This window comes from Nothoprocta perdicaria, unplaced genomic scaffold (assembly GCF_003342845.1).
Source record: "Nothoprocta perdicaria isolate Ctin4 unplaced genomic scaffold, notPer1 scaffold_26, whole genome shotgun sequence".
In the NCBI taxonomy this organism is placed as follows: domain Eukaryota; kingdom Metazoa; phylum Chordata; class Aves; order Tinamiformes; family Tinamidae; genus Nothoprocta; species Nothoprocta perdicaria.
Genome location: NW_020455488.1, coordinates 4,115,953 through 4,135,270, shown reverse-complemented (window position 1 = coordinate 4,135,270; position 19,318 = coordinate 4,115,953). Strand labels below are relative to the sequence as shown.

Sequence of the window (19,318 nt, the reverse complement as noted above, 5' to 3'; positions counted from 1 at the left end):
TTTGAAATCAGTTTATTAGAAAGTATAACTCATTAACAACTGGATAGGAGTATCCGGCAGCATTATCGAGCCGGGCAGGTGGTGAGAGGGAGGTGGAATTTACATATCTGTAGCGATACCTGCATGCATTTAATTTCCTAGGTCATTCTTCCAAATCAAGTTCAAAATGTTAATAATGCAGTGTGCATTCATAATTAATAATATCTTAGAGCTGGTGCGATAGTTCAAGTGCATTTTCCTGTTGTGTAATTAAGGAATTAAGTCTATCTGGCAGTTGTCACTCAGAGAGTTGCGAAGGTCTCACTTCGTCAAAGCCAGGGTAGAAATCTCATTAAGGCAGTAAGTTTTTCTGTTGAGGTTTGTTTGCAAAAGAAGTTCATAAAAGGTGCAGGGCCAGAATGACCAGTTCTGCTAGTCCGTAAAGCAGAGTGCATTAAAGTTGGTGTCTTTTGAACATCTTGGCCGTTAGCTCAAGGACACCAGCACCTTTTCACTTGGTGCTTAAAGAGCTTCAGTTGTGTCTTACTGCCCTCTGTGCAGGCGGATAAAAGCCTCCCGAAAACACGTGAATTTGCCCCAGGCTGCCATGCATGTGGCCAGGGAGATGTCCCCTGCGTCCATGTTCTCTCTCCATCCAAGACCCATACTCTGTTTAAGTTATTACAGCCTCCACAGGAATATTTTCACTCCACATCACTCTTGCTTTTCTCTCCTTTTCAAAGGCATTTTATTATCCTACCAGATCACGAGTTCAAGCCCAGGTGAGGTCAATTGTCATAGAAATCAGTAGCAGCACCAGCCGCTCTGTGTTGTACATAAAGGGAGTTGGGAGTTTCATCCACTCAAGAAGCAGCTTCCTAAGTGGCACTAATTGGCTGCCTAATTGCCAGGCCCAGGAGAAAGGTGGTGGGTTGATCAGGATTGTGCTGGGGAGGGCAGGAGCTTTGGGGTTTTGTGGCTGTCAAGGCAGCACCTTTCATGGCCAGGCCTTTTCAGGGGAGCTTGTTTTACTCTGCCAAGGTCAAAGGCAGCATCCTTTGCAAAATGCTGCTTTTGCTCCAAGATCAGTGCTTGGTGCATTTACTGCTGAGCAGTACATACTTGTACTGTTTGTTTTGCTCTGCCTTTAAAATGAATTTTTTAGTCTAAAGCAGAAGATATGTTAGTACTAAGCTGACTGGCTACAACAACCAAGTAGGGATCTGTGGTACCCAGAAATCAGCCTGGGTTCCCTTTTACTGTCTCCGTGTAGGATGCTGTGATAAACAGGCTCCTGGAGTTGGGAGGTTGTTGTGTGACACAGGGAAAGGGGTATTTTGTACATTTATCTCCTGATATCTCACTGGTCCTGTTGAACAGTGAAGCCTCTCACCTGGAAATATGTATCCTTTCTGACCAGTATCTTTTCTGTTGAGTTACAATATAGGTCACTCTGTGTAATGCAAAACTGTTTGGCTTCAGAGCAGGATAGCTTTCTGTGATACAGATCAAAATTATTGCAGTTTAATTCACTGAAGAGGTAAATTCCAGCAGCTAGGTTGTGATGTGGAAGTCAAGCCTATGTCTAGAGGAAAATGGAGCAAAAATATCTTGTATGTGTATATATGTTTAAGTTGATTAGATGATGGGACTACAGGATTAGAGGGATTGATTCACTCTTTTCACTCCCTTGCCGTTCCCTTCCCTTGCTTCCCCTGCACCCCGGGCAGGAATCAGCCCGGGGCTCTCCGGTTTGCTCCGTGCGCAGCCTCTCCTCTCATACACATCCCTACTCGCTCAGCCTTCCTCCGCAAGCCACATCTCATGCAAATTGACTGGAAACAAATGGAGGTACCAGCTATGTGAGCGTGGCGTCCAGAAGGTCTAATGCCCCTGCTGTGTAGCTTTCCACTCGACTACTATGCAGAGGATGAGCATGCAAGCCCTCCGTTTGCCTTTTAACCACCCTATTCTTAGAATATATTTTCAGGAAAATGCAAAGCAATCGTTGCACAGTTTCAGACTGTATATTTTGTGATTAGTGTTTCATAAGTGATGTTTTGCTTAATGATCTAACATCTGTTCTAGGAGGTTTGTTTTTGTAACTCACACACCTCCTGCTGAATGAATGCCAGAGACTTGTCCCTTTCCTCCAAGTCAATCAAAGCACTAATTGCATCGTAATCATGGCAAGCAGTGGTGGCTGTTCAAGTGTCGAAGACTCAGCAATCAACTTATAATGCTCTGTTTGCTGCTTTGAAATAGAAAGCCTCCCTGTGCAGGGATGGGAATTTCCTGCAATTCAGATTTCTTTAGCTGACTCTGGCTTTTCTGGTTTGCAGGGAGATGACTGCTCCATTATGTGCATGGCAGGAACCTACGGTACCAATTGCTCATCTGTTTGTGATTGCAAAAATGATGGTGAATGTTCCCATGTGGATGGCCTATGCATTTGTAAGGAAGGTAAACAAAATTCGGATTTAGAAGTCATCTACACGATATCTAGCATAAATGTCCTCTGCCACATAAGCTGTGGAGAAGTGCAGTCAGTAACTTCACTATTTCTTTGTGTCTGCTGGCAATTCTACAGCCTGCCCAAGCATCAGAACTCAGTAGGAGTTTGACAGTGGACTTTATCTCTGCCCTCAGCGGAGGACAAAGTGTTACTGCCTCATACCTGGAGTAACACAAGGGAATAAGGGAGATAAAGCAGCCTCTTACCTGCCCTTCCTCTAGCCCTGCCCTGAGGGTACTAATACATCTTAATGGCCCTGACCAGCTCCGCCTGGGGCCTTGATCCACCCTGTCCAGGTGCCCATTTCAGCTCAGCCTGGGTCCCTATTTCAGCACAACCCTGGGCTGTGTTCTGAGAGGGCTGGTCTCCATCTCCACCACAGCCACATAGACCACATAGATCCATGTGGATCTATGGACCACATAGATCCAAACCCAGAGACTGATTTGTGCCTTCACCTCAGACCTGACTCAGCATCACAGACCTGCATGGCAATTGAAGGGCTGTGTCTGAGCACTCAGAGCACTCAGCAGACCTGATCCTGACTGGGGATTGCCTTCAGATTTGCACTGTGAGCTTGCCTGATGATCTGGGCTCCCTGCTGCCATCCCCACTTGCCTTCCTCAAGTGCTGCAGGGCCAATTGCAGGACTAACCTCTGCCCATAGATATTTCCATACTTCCCTTATGTATTTGGCAGTGAATGTAAACCATGGATTGAGAGTCGCTTGAATAACCTCATACCTCTGCACCATCCAGTGTTTCCTATGCTCCCTGTATAGTGGCATCATGCCTGCAAAGCCTCAACACAAGCTATGCCCATGTGGCATTCATAAGCCCTAAAATAGCAGTGAGGCAAATAACAATAAAACCTGGCATTTCAAACATGAATTAATGAATCACTGTATAACTCCCTTTAATGAGGGTGCATAAACCATGAGTTACTGCTCAATGCCATTGCACGCAGCTGCAGTGCAGTGAAAGCCGTAGTGCGACTGGTGGTTAAAATCTGAGCCTTAACAGTTGGAAATGATGGTGTGGGTCCTTTTTTTAGGTGCAATAGCTTCTTTAGATTAAAGAGCATTCCTACAAATATGCGAGGCAAGAAACCAGCAGCGTCATGCAGGGAGTTTCTTGTGTTCTCGCCGCACGGCAACTCTGCAGCCTGCCCAGTGTCGCTGCGCTCTCGCCTCCTGCCTCAAAGGAAAAGCAACGGGCATCTTAAGCTGGCAAAGAGCCCGTGGGGTGGTAACTGTTTTTGATGAGAAAATGTTCCCAACACTGTTTCTTATATGTTTCTTCAGGGTGGCAAGGAATTGATTGCTCCATTCCATGCTCCAGCGGAAGCTGGGGTCTTAACTGTAACCAGACATGTTACTGCAGCAACGGAGCAGCCTGCAGGCCAGTCGATGGCTTTTGCCTCTGCTCCCCGGGGTGGCAAGGAGACTACTGTGACCAGCCGTGTCCGGTAAGTGTGGCTGGCCAGTCCTGCACACCCTTAAGCCCCACCTGGTCCACACAGCTCTTTTAAACACACCGTAGGTCAGTATCATATTTTGTTTGTGGCTTTCTGAGGGAAATCATGTGTAAAAAACAGATTGAGGTTCTAGCAGTCAAGGAGATGGATTATGTTTTGTACTATACTTTATCAGAGCTATTGCAGTGTTATCTGCATTTTTTTCAACATCATTTGTTAAAGCAATGCGTTATTTGGTTCAATATAGAAATGTTAGGCACTGAGTTGTTTCTGTCTTCACTGTATGCTAATTTAAAAAATGCGACTCAGCATTAAAATGGACATGATAGATGATTTGGCCCATTTTAGAATAAAAATCTGATTACTGAGAGTTTTTTGTTTATGTTTTTGGAAGGACGGAACATATGGTCTTAATTGCAGTGAACGTTGTGACTGTAGCCACGCAGATGGATGTGATCCTGTCACCGGTTACTGCTGCTGTCTTGCTGGATGGACAGGTAAAATTCCCAAGTATCTTTGTAAATCTTGGGGTTTTTTTTCTTTTCTCTTTTTAGCTATCGCATCAGTTATAGCACTGGACTTTTAAATAATAGACTGAGACAAGAGCACCTGAACTTACTCATATTTAAATCACTTCTGATGGTGACAGAGTAATTGGCATTGATTAAATTTGTATTCAGATTAGTTAAAGATGGTTCCAAACCTGGAGCCAGATGTCAGCTGTCTGTAGAGTCCTCTAGGGGGGATGAAGATCATCTGGAAATCCTGCAAAGTTTCTCCTTGAATGGTCCTTTCCAAGGGAGTGCAGTTGCGATAGGGTGAATCTTGGCACCATCATGCATGGGATGAGAGTCTTCGTGTGGGTACTGAGTCATTACAGTTGTATCATCATACAAAATACAGAGTTGTCTGTCTACTTTTCCCATTTTGCCATGCTTCATATCATGCTGCAAGGCAGTTACGGAGAGGAGATTAATGCCAGTTTGACAAAGAGTCCTCCAGAGTACGAAGAAGCAGAGAGAAATGGGCAGTGAAGCCTGAGAGCTGAGGTGGGGGTCTCGGTACAATGCACAGACCTGCACTTGGCTTCATCCTGCCACATCTCTGCCACCTTGGCACTGCTAACACAGCAGCGAGGGGCATGTTATTGAGCCCCACTGTATTTCATATTTAGCTGCCTAATATATCAGTTAATGTCCCCTGTAGAAGCCCTGGAGACCTTGAGCTGATACTATTGTCCACTAGTGGCACCAGCAATCAAGATACATTTGTATTAACAGCAATTTCTTTGGGAACTGAATTGCTTTCTGAACGAGTACAAGTGAGGTGGCATGAGGCAGGCAGCAGCAGCAGCCACTTTGGGGCCACCATGGCCCTGCATCCAAGCATGGCCCCACGCAGGCCACCTGCTCCAAGCAGAGACACCAGTGCAGGGGCGAAGAGCAAAGCCTCTTTAGATCAACCACTTGAAAATGGAAAACCTCATTTTAGAATCCAATAATGTAAAGCAGGAGGTTGTGCACGCTGCTTAGAACAGCAGCTTGTTGAACATGCTGAACATACGTATCCAAAAAGGGCTTTTTTTCTCCATAAGAAAATCCATTTGATAACTCTCTAACTCCCCCAACTTGTGTCCTTTTCTCACTGGACTGCATTCATCTTTCCTTGAGACTCTTTACCATCTGTATATCCATCTATCAGGCTTTAAAACACAGCTGCATATGATTGATGACCATAGGTTTTCCTGCCATCATTATGAGTCTCTTCCTGAAACAAAATGGTATTCAAGAGTATAGTAAATTCAATAATTTGCCATAAGTTTTTTTAAAAAGTATAAAATATCCATACCATTATTCTGAAGGTGTATTATACATTTTTCTGTATATATTGTTACTGATGAGAGTGTTTCTTATGCCAGTCCAGTGTGTGTTCTGTATTTTGGGACTATGCAGAAAAAAGGTGTATTTTTTTTTTTTCTCAGAGACACGTGCAACACATATTCTATACTTACTCTCACAAACACATGGACATCTGTACACCAACTAAACATAGGAATAATTTCTGCAAAATCCTCCTCTTTTTCCTTTTCTTTCTTTATTTTTTTTTTATATATTTAAAACGAAGAAGATAAGCATTTGTTAACTTACAGGGGACTTATTGCCAATGAAACACTTTATCCTCCAACATGTGCCTGCATGTTTGGAACTCCTATTGATTTCTAGGGCTGCAGGATCATATTCCAGTTAAGGAGGAAAATATTACATTCATATTCCAGACCAGGTTACAGCTGAGATATTGACAGGACTGTGCAAGGTGTGCATGGGAGATGGTGATGGACAAACAGAGCCAACATGTGTTTTGTCAGCTCTGTTTTCAGTGTTTTTTCCACTTGGCTTTGCACCAAACACAAGGATAAATTCTGCTCCTGGTAGCTTGAAAGTGTGTAATTTCAGAAACTCCTCAGCTAGATAATTATATTTTCATATTAAGGAGTATAGCATCAGTGAAAGATTAATCTTATCATCTGCAGTTGTTGTGTGCTGGGCCATGCTGTGTATTGCCGTGTATTTTATAAATATGACGTGATAAATAATTCAGGCTCAAAATTTTGCTTTCTGGGTTTGGTACTAATTAGGCATGGCCTGAAAAAGATCAGAAAAGTTCACAATCATGAAACATCTGAAGGTTTCTGAACCCTCTCACGCCAGAGTGCTCTTCTGTGCACATGGCTTTCTGATCCTAATAGCCACAAAACTTCATCTGAAACAGCATATTCCGTGTGTTCATTCCACACGTGGGACTGCCTCCTTGATGTCAGTGATTTATGTAAAGATCAAGAGGAAGATTGAGCCCATTTTCTTTAAAGATGTTGCTGATATAAGCCTTCAGAGACCAATAGATGGTAGGAGTGTGGAGGAAGACTGGAAAAAAAGAAGAAATAAGGCGCGTAAAGGGTACCGTACAACAGCACACAGTTAATAGCAGCGTACCATGTTTTTATGGTGTGAGTTGTCACCCCTGTGGCCTCTGGTATGTAGGACAATGTCCTTCTGTAGGTGCGGAGGGATGAAGGCCGGGTTTGCAGGATGAGTGTGCCTGGCAGAGGGAAGGGTGGCTATTCCCATGAGATCACGATGCTGTACGGACCAAGGCTCCTTTGAGGGCTGCCCTAGAGCTTCCATGAAGCTCAGTGATTGCTGCACGCAGGCAGCCAAAGGCAGAAGTTAGAGCCTAAAAGCAGCTCACGTCTAAGATTTTTGCTGCCTGTCATTATTGCCGAAAATTACCCAAACAGGTAGACAGGCCTGTGGTGTCATGAGAGGCTTTGTAGGGAGGGCGGAAAGCGCAGTGTTTGTACCTAAAAGATTAAAAACACATTGGGAAAAGGCTCTTCTGTGGCACAAGAGAAGCTAAACTTGTTCAAGCGTGGTCCAAAGTCAGGTTTTGATGTGCCAGCACAGTGTGGGGCTGACGATTACTCCACACGAAGGAGGTGTCAAATGCAGTGAAGAGCAAGGGCTCAGCCTGGCACCGAGTTCAGCTCCACAGCCTGCTCCAGCGCTGCTCACGCTTAACCTCACATGTAGAACTAGCATGTCAGACAGCAACGGTAGATGTGTTGTCATCTCCTGCTAGCTTTAAGAAGAGAAGTGTCGCCCCCAGCAGGATGCAGTCTTGGCTGATTACACTGATTGCTTTCTGGTGATTAGCAGGGATCCTCCCTCTGCCAGGGCTGCTGTGCTTTGGAGGTGTGTGCTGCTGTCGTGCTTGCAGCTGGGTGTGCAATGTGCTGGGTGTGCAGCTGGGTGTGCATGCCTGTGCAGACACCTCGGAGCTGACGGCACGCTCATTTGCAGGAGAGCTGCTATTTTGTGTACGTTCATGTTAAAATGAAAATGCTCCAACGTGGAGTGCTTCTCTGCTAATTGCATTAGGTTAATTAGGGATCTTGCTTAGGCTGAGTTCACCAAGGGAATGGGAGGTGCAGGAAAGCTGCATGTTGGAGTGTCTCCTGGAAGCCCTTGCAAGCAAACCAGGCTAGAGGAGACAGCACGAGTCTCATCTTGTCCCTACAAAACCTCCTCTCCGGGATGCTCTGATCCTAGATTTCAACAAGGCTCCTCTTGCTTTATGAACTACCTGAAAGTAGAGCTAAAAGGATGTGCAGCAGTGGCAGCCTTGGTGCCCCTTGGCTGCAGAGGTGGCAGGATGAGGCAGACGCCACCAGGCTGGTCCTCGCTCCTCCGCGTGCGGCTCCGCTCGCTCGGCCGGCCGGCCTGCGTGTTCACAAGCAGCGTGCAGAGCAGAAAGGCCAGGCCCAGCTCACGTGCCCAGCAAGCTCGTCCCTCCCTGGAACGCGGCCGTGTGCTCCCAGTTAATTGTGGCAGCGTATATTTTGCTAACCTTTTAGATATTTCAGAGGGATTAAATAGGAAGCTATCTACAGGGGGATATACTCCGTTCCTTTAAATGTTAAGGTCAGCTAAAATCCTGTTTATCTGAATTCCTTTAATCTGAAATGCTCTCTTATCTGAATCTCCATTTGGGCTTTCATTTTTTGTATCGCTGTGATTTCCACTGAGCGCTGTGGTCGCGAGACGGTCTCAATTATCCCGCCGGACAGGTTTACTCGGGAGCTGGTTGGAACATGCAAAGCCAAAGTCTGTTCAGTGGCTTTTGATGTTTCAGAAATGTGGGAGATACAGTATGGTACTGTAAATATAAACTGGGAGCTATAGGAATGTGCACCCCGTAGTTATAAAGGAAGCCTTTAGAGATTTAATTAAACAGGATGGCAAATGCAGGTGCGAAGACAATTTGTGTCATTAAGGGGAAAATATCTTGTTATCCCGTTGGTGCTTCTCACCTTCAGCACATACCCATATAATTGGTAGCAGACTTTCCCACCAGCTTTTCTCTAAAGCTGAGAAAATCTAGGTCTTGTTTTACGTAATTACGGATTTTTAAGACAGGAAATCCGCACCGTTTTAAAATTCATAGTGTTGTCTGTTGGCTTTTTTATTTTTTTCAAACTGTTTCTTACTCTCTTGGTTTGAGATACTAAGCCTAAAAAACCCGAATGGAATGGTAGTAAGTCCCGATTAAACATGCATTTTCTAGATGTCTAATCCCATTACCTAGACCATATTTTGCACTTACCAGTCTTGGCAGTCTTATCACAGAATTTTAGATTAATAATTTATTTCTGTGATTATTCTGTATCCTTACATTAGCCTAAAGCAGATAGAAAAACCAGAAATTTTCAGAGTCAGTCTAAAATGGTGCATTTTATTCTAGCTCACTTCTGGCCTCTGCCTTTCAAATGTAAAAGTCTTTTTCCTATGGAAAGGTGTGCTCGCTCACTGGGCTCGACAAGTGCCCTTTAGTCTATGAATGTAACATAAGCTTATTAGAAATTAGCTTTAATTTTTCATTGACTTAATTTCAAGTGAGTTGATAAGATTTTAATGTCAGTCTGTGCTTAAAAATTCTCTCTTTGACAGGAACCTTTAAGTATGGTTCCTGCTGATACAAGGCTAATTTTCAAAAATATGAATTATGAAGTTATATCAAAGACTTCATTGATGTCCTGACATTAATTATGTCCGTGCATTCCTTGGCAGATATCTAGGGGGCTCCAGATTCTCATCCAAGAGAGGTTCAGTTGTGTTTGTCTTGCACCAAATTTAGCATATATTCCACCTTTCATGAAATCAGTTGGAATTTTGCCACTCATTCAGTGGGAGTTGGTCCAGACCCTTAGACTATAATAAGAAACTGCAGTGAGCTTACTGCTAAACTTAAGCACGCATGCAAATCATTGCAGTATTAGTGCTATAAATACAAAAGAGGTTTGAGTTAACTTACCCTTGCCTATATTTGGGGGATTTATTTTCATTTATTAAAGGACAGCTTTTTAATTTATATGAAAAGAAATAGCTTGGATGGCACCCTGGCTTATGCTAATTTAATGGGGCTAAAAATGAAGCTTAGTGCTAGAGATACTCAACCATTTCCTATTTTAATACGGAGGCATTTTATATATAAGCTTGGCTGAGTGTACAGTACGTTCACCTATAAATAAATCTGAGTGAGAAGCAGTAGAAATTATTTGTGAACATTTTAGCAGACTAAATACTGGATGCTGGCATGCAGCGTGCGAAGAAAAAGGAAAGTCCATTCAGCAAACAGTCAGGAAGCTGAAACCTTGTGTATAATATATATGTTATTGGTGAGCAGTCTGTACAGTGACAAATGTTATAAATACCTTCTTTCCCATTATATACAAAGGAGAAAGAAAGCTTGAATTTTGCTAGCGTTATTAAACACAAATACACGCATTCAATTGTAGAACAGCTCTTAACTCATTGCTTATCTCACTGAGGGGTTGAACGTTTCCAGGTCTGGAAAGCAGTAAATTATTGCACTTAAAAATTCCTCACTCCTGCTCACCAAGCTGATGGTCAGCTTGGCTCTCCCCAGGTTCTTGCTCATTCTTGCAAAAAAATACTTGAGCAGTTTGAGAATGTGTAGGAAGGCAATGCCCCAAATAGTGGAGACGGACTGAATAGCACTGGTTGCTCTTAGCAGTGTTTACTCCTAGATCTACCCTTGTGCAGATACCAACTCTCCCCTCCTGCCTACAGCAGTCCTGGAGAATTTTCTGCAACAAAAGGAACCAGATGATCCTTAATTTAGCAAATATTTTGACTTACTCAATTTCTTGTGAGCTACATCTTTTGTCTCAAAAGCTTTTATTACATAAATTCCCTGAGTTGGATGATTCATATCTGGAGTTTTCTCTAGATAATTAAGAATAGGGGTAGGATTAGTGCTCTACAGAGGTGCATTAGGCTGTAAGTATATTACTTTCAGAAAAAAACACTTACATTAATGGGTGCATAAATCGCCTATGCAATGATGGGAGAAGAGGCAATTTAGAATTTTTCACCAGCTTCAGGGAGAGACTTATTCTTCATTATTTAGGACCAGATCGTGGCGCTTTCATTTAGACTGATGGGCTGTTACAGAGGAGCTGCCCCGCTGAAGCCCACCAGTGAACACCACTTAGCAAGGTAAATAAGAGCTCCACACCATCCATCTGCAAACCATTTCACAGTTAGGAAAGCATTCAGAGGATGCCACGAAACTTGGTGCTAATGTGGCTGCTGTTATCTCTGCTGAATAGTCTCACTATATAAAAACAAAAATAGCTTATTTGCAGACTAGATGAGCAGCCATCAATTCTTAATGTTTCCATTTATTTTTATGGGAGATCCCTTTATGTTTTCTTCTGTCTGCAGCCCTCCCCAAACAGATTTGCTGGTTCTTCAGCAGCCAAAAAGCTGAGTTGTCAAGAACTGCACTGGGTTTTTTCTGAGTGCGTCTGAGTCAAATACCTGAGGCAAACCCTGAAGTGAGAATAAGAATGAAGATGCAAAAAAAAAAAATTAGAAACACATCAAATATTCTTTAGAAAATCTTCTTCACGTGCTATAGTAGTACCTTGTGAACAGTTGATCCAGAGACAGATTTTTCCTTTTCTTTTTACCTTTTGCAGATTGCAGCAGCAGAGTATTCACTATTTAGCAAAGCGTGCTGATCTAATCTCAAATATAGAACAGCTTGAAGTAGAATTTACAGATGAAACGTAAATGTGAGAGGAGAAGGAGAGCTGGGGAAAGAAAAGACAAGAAGGTTAAAGACAAGGTGAACACGTGATTATAGAAATCATTATCTAAAATAAATGTACAAATTAGGAGGTTCTTGGGAGTTCGGTATTCCCAGGATTGGTTTAAACGTGGAAGGTGCTTTCTCAAAGTGCACGGAGGCCCAAGGAATACCCAGTGCTCGAGGGCACTGCGGTGATGCCCACCATGGTGCTTGCAGTGCAAGCAAGTGCTTGCTGGCCTCCTTTAAGAAACTGTTCATCTAAAATAGCCTCCTGGCCATAATGATTAGATTATTTGCTGCCGTTGAAGCTATTTTGCTACTGCTGCGGTTCGGTCTCCGTGCACCGTGTGCAGACAGAATCCCGGTAGGAATTATTAGGGCTGGAGATAAAGGTTAGCAGGCATTCCCGATCAAAGAAGCCAAGCATGACTCACCAAACTTCAGGTCTCTGCTGTATTACCCGCATAAATTCAAGGCCTATTTATGCATAAAATGCAGTTCTTTCCAAAGCTATTCAAACGCCGGAGATAAGAGATTATTATGACTTCATGTCATGTTGAGAGACAGGTGGAGGAGAGCGCAGTGTTTGTGTTGGATTCAAATGTCTGCTGGAATCGTTCCTGTCATTGCTAATTGATGTTGCATCTGTCTTTAGATTGTGATTATTGGGGGGAAGAAAAAAATCTTATTCAGGGAAATAATTACAGTCGTGCACTGGTAGATATAAATTTGAAGTATATGGGGGAAGGGAGCTACATCCTATAATTTATCAAATTCCTACATCCCTGAAAAATAATTAGGTCTTGGGCACCACACAGGCCCTGCTGCAGAGGCTACTGTCAAGGGGATCGCAGTGGTCAGAAATAGGCCACTGGCTCTCATTTATTCCATCCATTTTTTATCTTCTGTTGTGTTTGGTGTATTAGTTTCCAACCGTCTAGAGACAAGGCACAGAAAGAAACCCAGTGGCAGACTTTATTAAGAGCTAGAGCTGTAATCCCCGAGCAGGCGAGGAGCTGCACGAGCAAGCTGCAGAGGGGAAAGGGGGAATTCTCCGCATGTCTCGCTTCCAGGAATTTCTCCCTCCAAAGTCCTGCAGTGCGATTCCGTTACCGGCAGCACGAAGGCTGCCTTGCTTTGGCAAACATCCATTAAAACCCGGATTACGGGGGAGCAGCTCAGGAAGCAACTCCTGGTGGAAGCCGTGCGTCCCGCTCGTCTGGCTGTTGGCTCTTTTCTTTCTCACTTTGCTGCCCTCTTCAACGACGGTAGCATGTCTTTTAGCTGGGTTTCTGCAGCCCATTCTGTACGGTTTAATGCAAAGAACCCTCCTTTGTTAGGTAAAAATCTAGCTGCTGTTGCACAGGTCGCAGTGGTCACCTTGGATCCACAATACCATTGGCAGGTCCCAATGTCCTTTACCTATGCACCGTGGATGACTATAACATTATTTAAATTATTGGAATTTCTTTTACAATTCACCCCCAAAACGTTGTCTGAGAAGCTCTTGGGAGCATAATTCCATAGTAGTATTTGCAATTGTGAACCACAGCCTCAGGCACTAAGATAATTTCCTGGTATCCAGGCAATAGGGCTTCTGTGTAGAGCTGCTTCCTGCAGCTTCAAGGGCTTGCGCTTCTGATAGTTGTCTGGCTCATACATGCTGCTTTTAAAAGAGGGAATTTGTTCATAATTTAGGAATCTGGGGCTGTAACTGGAGATAGTGCAGAGATGTGTCAACTTCAGCATCTTTTTTTTTTTTTGTATTTCTGGAAATTGAAAACTTAATTGCTTATCAGAAATGTGCATCATCAAGTTCCTAAATAAGGATTAACGGGATTGAAGTTTTATATTGAGGAAAGTTACTGCTTCACTAACCCAGCTGCAAAATAGCTGGAGTGGATGGACTCCCCTTTCATATACTGTCAAGTTAGGGAATTATAAACTTAAACTGCCTTAAACTTAAGCTGCCTTTTTTTCGTAGCAAAATGCCATAGCACCTGCATGTCCAGATGCAAGTCTCACTTCTCATTTACATTTGCAATTCAGTGGAGGTAAGAGCCTCCAAAAATGAAGTCTTCCCTGAGAATTAACTCAGAGTAATACAAAGGAATAAAAATTGATTGCAGCACCTTCTCAGCTGTCTTCCAAAAACTGATAAATAAATACATGCTGGAATGGGTATCGGTGTCTTCTAGCAGGTTTCATCTCCCCCTGCTTCACATTTTGTTACAACAATCACGGTGACTCATTGCCTTCGTTAGGCACGGGAAGATGTTCCTCATTACTCATTACCAAAGGGAGGACTTTGCTGCAAAGAACAGCCCTGCAGATTCATCTGCCTTGCTAGGGAAAGCAGCCCATGTCATTGTTCCCCAAACTTTGCCCAAAGAGACAAGAAATAATGTGGTTTAATTGTCTCCAGTTGTAAGCACCCTATTCACAATGAGAAAATTGCATTTTTCAGCGCTCAGGAGAAGATACGTATTTTTCTACGTCTCTGTCTGAATTATGTTTCTCAGAGCTTGAAGTGAGGTATTAAAAAGTGTAAATATATATATATACACACACATATAAATATGTAAGTGTATCTACAAATATGAAATGCAGGAAATTAATTTATTATATTCATTTTTAATTGGAGTGTATTGTAAGTGTGGCACATAAATTCACAGTCAAAGCACTTTTTGCTTAACTATTCCAAAGATGTATTTGATTTTGAAGGCAGTAGGGAAAGCTATATTAAAATTATTATTTTTATTCATTTGACTAACACAGATATTCCTTGTCTCTTTTTGCTTTCCTTTTGCCTAGAAAAATTTTTACTTAAATATTAAGAGACTGAGCTTGTGTTATGTTTTTATTGTATTTTAATTTGTTTTTTATTAAGCTCTCCAGCACAGGCCATGCCTCTTTATAAATAAGGCTATGATTGTGCATTACTAGAAACCCCATTTCAAACTGTACTTTTGCCAGCATAGGTTAAGATTTTCCAGGAAGGGACATTTTAAATATGTGATTAATCTTCATAAAAAAAAAAAAGGAAATTTTGGCTCAGCGGTATTTTTCACTGTATTAGCTTCAGAGATTTATAAAACAGCCTTGAAACTGCACTGTAAGTGTGTTTATAATTTAGCTGATTTAATAATCCTTGAAGTCCGGTGTCTGTACAGACTGCAGCACGTTACCTGTGGCATCCAGATGAAGTTATCAGAGGGATAGGAAATGACTTGGGATTGGGTTTATCCCTCGCGATGCACTAATCCGACCTCTGGCTGGGCTGGGGCTCTCCGGCTCCTTGTCTGCATTTATCCCATTAGGCAGCAGGGACATGTGCGTGGATGATAAAGAGCATTTTCATGTTGACAGTGCAGCCAGGGCAGGTTGTGCCATCCAGCCGTGGTGGAGCAATTGTAAGGCACCCGGTGCAGTTGTTAGGAAAATTTTCAAGCCAGGCTGTAATTCACGTTTTCTGTTGTTATCAGTATCTACAATGTGCTGCCACTATTGCCAATTCCTGCTGCTGGCAGCTCTTACTTTTTCTTTCAGCTCATGATCCCACAAACCTTTTTCCATCCAAGAAGCTCCTGATCATGTCAGTAGTTTGGTTGCTTGTAGGTGTTGGGGCTGTCTTATCCCAGTGGAGGAAGAGCCTCATGGACAAGCAGGATCTGATCCTTAGGTTGCACTTACACTTATGTATTACAAACCATGACACAAGATTGTTTCTAAAGGTACTACTGTAATCCAGAGCATGGTGTGCCAGGAAGTGCACAATTTACAACACAATTTCCATATACTCAAGAAAACAATTATTTGCACAGAAATCTATTTTTTCTTCTTTAGTCTTCCAGTTCATAGCAGTTTAGTAAACAAATTTAACCCAATTGTGTATTTACAGGCTGGTATTTAAGATGTTTTGTGACCTTAAAGCAAGTCCTACCGTAGACAACACCCCGAGCATCCTTGGCTGGTGCTGAGCACTGCACAGGAGTCCACTGACACCTGCAGAATTCATCTCTTTGGCCTTCCCTTAATTGTCAATGTCTTAGGCAGATAAAAGAATAGTAATTTCCTTTCCAGACTCCCCCATTTGCTCTGTAATAGACTCAACGAGCAGAGTGGACTGTGTGAAAACCTACCCTGTTCCTTGCTTTCTTCAGGCATCCACTGTGACAACGCGTGTGCTCAGGGACGCTGGGGACCAAACTGCTCCATCTCCTGCAACTGTGAGAACGGGGGGTCCTGCTCACCTGAGGACGGGAGCTGTGAGTGTGCACCCGGATACAGAGGACCCATGTGCCAGAGAAGTAAGATTTTCCATAGATCTGAGATTTTTTCGTGGATAGGCAGCAGCAAAGCAGAGCAAAATGCTCATTTGTGGTACTATTCAGCCACACCAAAGTATGATTTTCAGAGCTGCAATTAGCTTATGATTTGCTCAGCGGAAAGGTTAGCCCAAAAATGCTTCCTGACCAAAAAAATCCAAGGAAAAGGGAGATCAGAGCAGTATTTTACTACTTTCTGTTCACCTCTGCTCAAATTATCATTGGTTGGGTGCTGACAAGCTGGTGAGCAGCGTTTTGCTGTCATAGTGCCATTCACAGAAGGTAGAGCTGCCCTTACCCTGTGTTTCCAGAGCACTGATGGCAAAGCAAAACTGAGTCCTGCCTTACATTTCTTCTACAACACCTGGGGATCACAGGAGAAGCTGGAAAGAAGCAGCAAAATCTTTGTTTATGAAGCTCAGAAAGATGTGGGTAGAAATAGCTCTACAGTCATGCCATGGCAAAGGATAGGACACCTATGAAACAGATTTGCACGGACACCGATGCAGCTGGAATGGCACCTGGGGGAAGGCAGCTTCAATACTAATGTTTTATTTTGCTGGAGAACATGAGGCCCTGGGAATGAAGGGGTAGCTTGTCTGAGGAGACCATAGCTCATCCGTTGCATGAAGAGAAATGCCAGCTACAGCCCATCATCCCTTGACAAGTGGATGAACATTGGCTACCAAAGTGACAAATTGATGTTTTCTTCCTTGCTAGGAAAAGAAACACAGCAGCCCAAAATAGCTCCCGTCTGATGATCTGCTGCTACATATTAATCTGTGCCGAGGAGATAAAAATCCTCTCATTTGCTTCATCTGGGAAACAGCATTTGCCCCGTAGGGACCTTTACTCACTGATCCAAAGCACATGCAAACTTCCTCCTGTGTAAATAAGAAATGGATTCATCTTTTCTTTTATTCCTCAGCAGCCCTTGTTCTTCCTGTAAGACATTCTCCATGCCCAGTTCATATATCCCACCTGATTTCACCAGTTACACTTGACACTAGGACACACTCATCTCTAAAAATAATTTGTAGCTGACAGTTTTTATTTAAAGCCATTATAACTGTGACCTCTAGCACTGCTGTACTTAATGGCCTATAAGCATTTCCATTATAAACCCCAATTTCCAGGTGCTTCAGCATATCTATGTAGCAGTAAAACCTCTCTCCAAGGCTGAAATGTGGCACTCGGAGCTTCAGGGAATTGAGGAAGAAATTGTTTTACAAATTTGAAACCCTAAGAGTGCAACACCTCCAGAAGTTAATGGTTTCTGGCCTTTCTGAGCTGAAAAAACAGCTTAGTTGTATCAGCTATTGGCACATAGGCTACAAGAGACAAACTGTGTCCCCAGCTGGCAATTCCAGTAAGCAGGCTGTGCCCTGAGGACATTTGCTGAGCGCTCAGTGGAGAGAAATCCTCCTTCCCACAGGGGTGATACCAGAGGCATCCTCTGGATGCTTCTGCTATTGCCTTGTCTTGCTGAAATCAACCCCTAGGAAGATAAGACCAGGGAACGCTCTTGCTCCCACCTTTTCTGTTGGACTTGACCTTGGAACTGCTTTGTCATGAGGACACCTTGGGGATCATTCCCGTTTTCCTCCTGCAAATTCAGCTGGGAGCAGGATGCAGCCTGTAAAGTGCAGCACTGAGGATGGTCCTCATCCAGCTCGTCCCGTCCAGCGTGATCAGGATTACGTGAGAGACCAGGAGAGTTTTCTGCTCTCAGCCCTGCGGAAATGTCTGTGGGAATGATCCAGGTTGTTTTATGGTTAGTGCGTCAGCAACAAGACTGTCAGCTAAGTTCTAGCTGGGAATCTGCAGTAGCTGAAGAAGCTGACATCTTCTGTGAACATACGGACCAAGAGAGAAACTCTCTTTCGGGGAAAAAATAGAACGGACATGATATAGTAACCGCTGAGCCAGAGCCATATAACAGAGAATCACAGGGGTAAAAATAAACACATGTAAAGTCATTCTTACCGTTACCTACTGCAGTTTAATGACTCTTTGTGCTTACCTGTAGCAGTGAATCTTCAGGCAGTGGATGGTGTTTCATTCTTCATGGGCTTTGAAGCAAATATACAGGGTTAGAAGAGCTGCTGAACCCTATTCTTGGCGCTATACCTTCAGGACAGATTCAATAATAATTTCACTCTGAGTTTTAAGCTAATTAAGCACACCATTCATAACAAGTTTACTCAGCTATCCAATATAATTACTGAGGCAAATGGGGTGCTCTGGAATGTTCTTTTCATAATGAACCTTTTCAGATGTTGTTCCTCACTGGTGGATGCTACTCCTGCAATGGAAGGTACAGACTGCGTGTTCCAGCTGAACATGACTTGTGCCTATTATGTTTAGAAACCAACTTTTGACATAGTCGTTTAAAGAAAAAAAAAAGTTCCCTAATTCCTCACTTAATTTCCTAAGGAAGCAAGCTTCTGAGGCTCTGCTGCCTGTGCATAGGCGTGTGTGTATATCTCTTCCCGCCTGTCTGAAAAGCTTTGCAATATGTTACCAAGGATTACTCATATCTGCCAGTGGCATATGAGGCCTCAGAGGTCTTAAACTCCCATGTTTTGTCAAAATGTGTAGCTGGAGAGGGTCAGAGAGACTCAAAGCAGCAGCTCTCCTGAGGAGCACTGCCACGAGAGCTCAGCAGGGTTATTAAATAGCTGAGCGCTTACATGACGTGGGATCATGTGAATATTTGAACCCCAGGAAGAGCTTTACTCAAAGCTTACACTTTATTAGCCATGAGATAATCCACCCATGAGATAAAGTTATGGGAAAACAGGCTTCCTAATTCCCGCTGTTTGCAAAACTCTGTTGTTAGATAGAAAATAAGAGGTATTGTTGGTCTTCCCGAAGCCCGTGACGCCTTTTTTTGCTCTCTCCTCAGTTTGCCCGCCCGGCTTTTACGGGCACGAGTGCAGCCAGGCATGCCCGCAGTGCGTGCACAGCAGCGGGCCCTGCCACCACGTGTCGGGACACTGCGACTGCCTGCCCGGCTTCGCCGGCCCGCTCTGCAGCCAAGGTACGGAGCCCGCTTCTGCCCTGCTGTTTCTGTTGTTTTTTTTCCTTGTTTCATCACTTTAGATCACAGGACAGTCTTTCCTTCAGAGGCGGCACGTACATAGGTGCTTAGTCCCCCTTTTGTAAAACAACGTGCTCCTGCTTTTATAAATAAAACAGTCGCTGCTCGGCCTTTAAATGAGTATGGAATGAGACGCACTGTAAATACAGCAGCTCTCCCTTCCCCCTTTTGCCAGGCCTACCTTAGCTTGTAGGTGGGTGGCACTTTGGAGCCCTCTCTTTCAGCACGAGAGATGAACATCAG

The 19,318-nt window shown here is 43.5% G+C and overlaps 1 protein-coding gene across 1 annotated transcript in view; it reads left to right on the top strand.

Moving 5' to 3' along the window:
* The window catches only part of MEGF11 (multiple EGF like domains 11), a 245,309-nt gene that overhangs the window by 196,904 nt on the left and 29,087 nt on the right, over positions 1-19,318 (top strand). Inside the window, exons 13-17 of the mRNA XM_026040556.1 lie at positions 2,322-2,442; positions 3,798-3,961; positions 4,365-4,467; positions 15,808-15,954; positions 18,881-19,015. Coding sequence (XP_025896341.1) covers positions 2,322-2,442; positions 3,798-3,961; positions 4,365-4,467; positions 15,808-15,954; positions 18,881-19,015 — 670 coding nt within the window. The remainder of the gene's footprint in view (positions 1-2,321; positions 2,443-3,797; positions 3,962-4,364; positions 4,468-15,807; positions 15,955-18,880; positions 19,016-19,318) is intronic.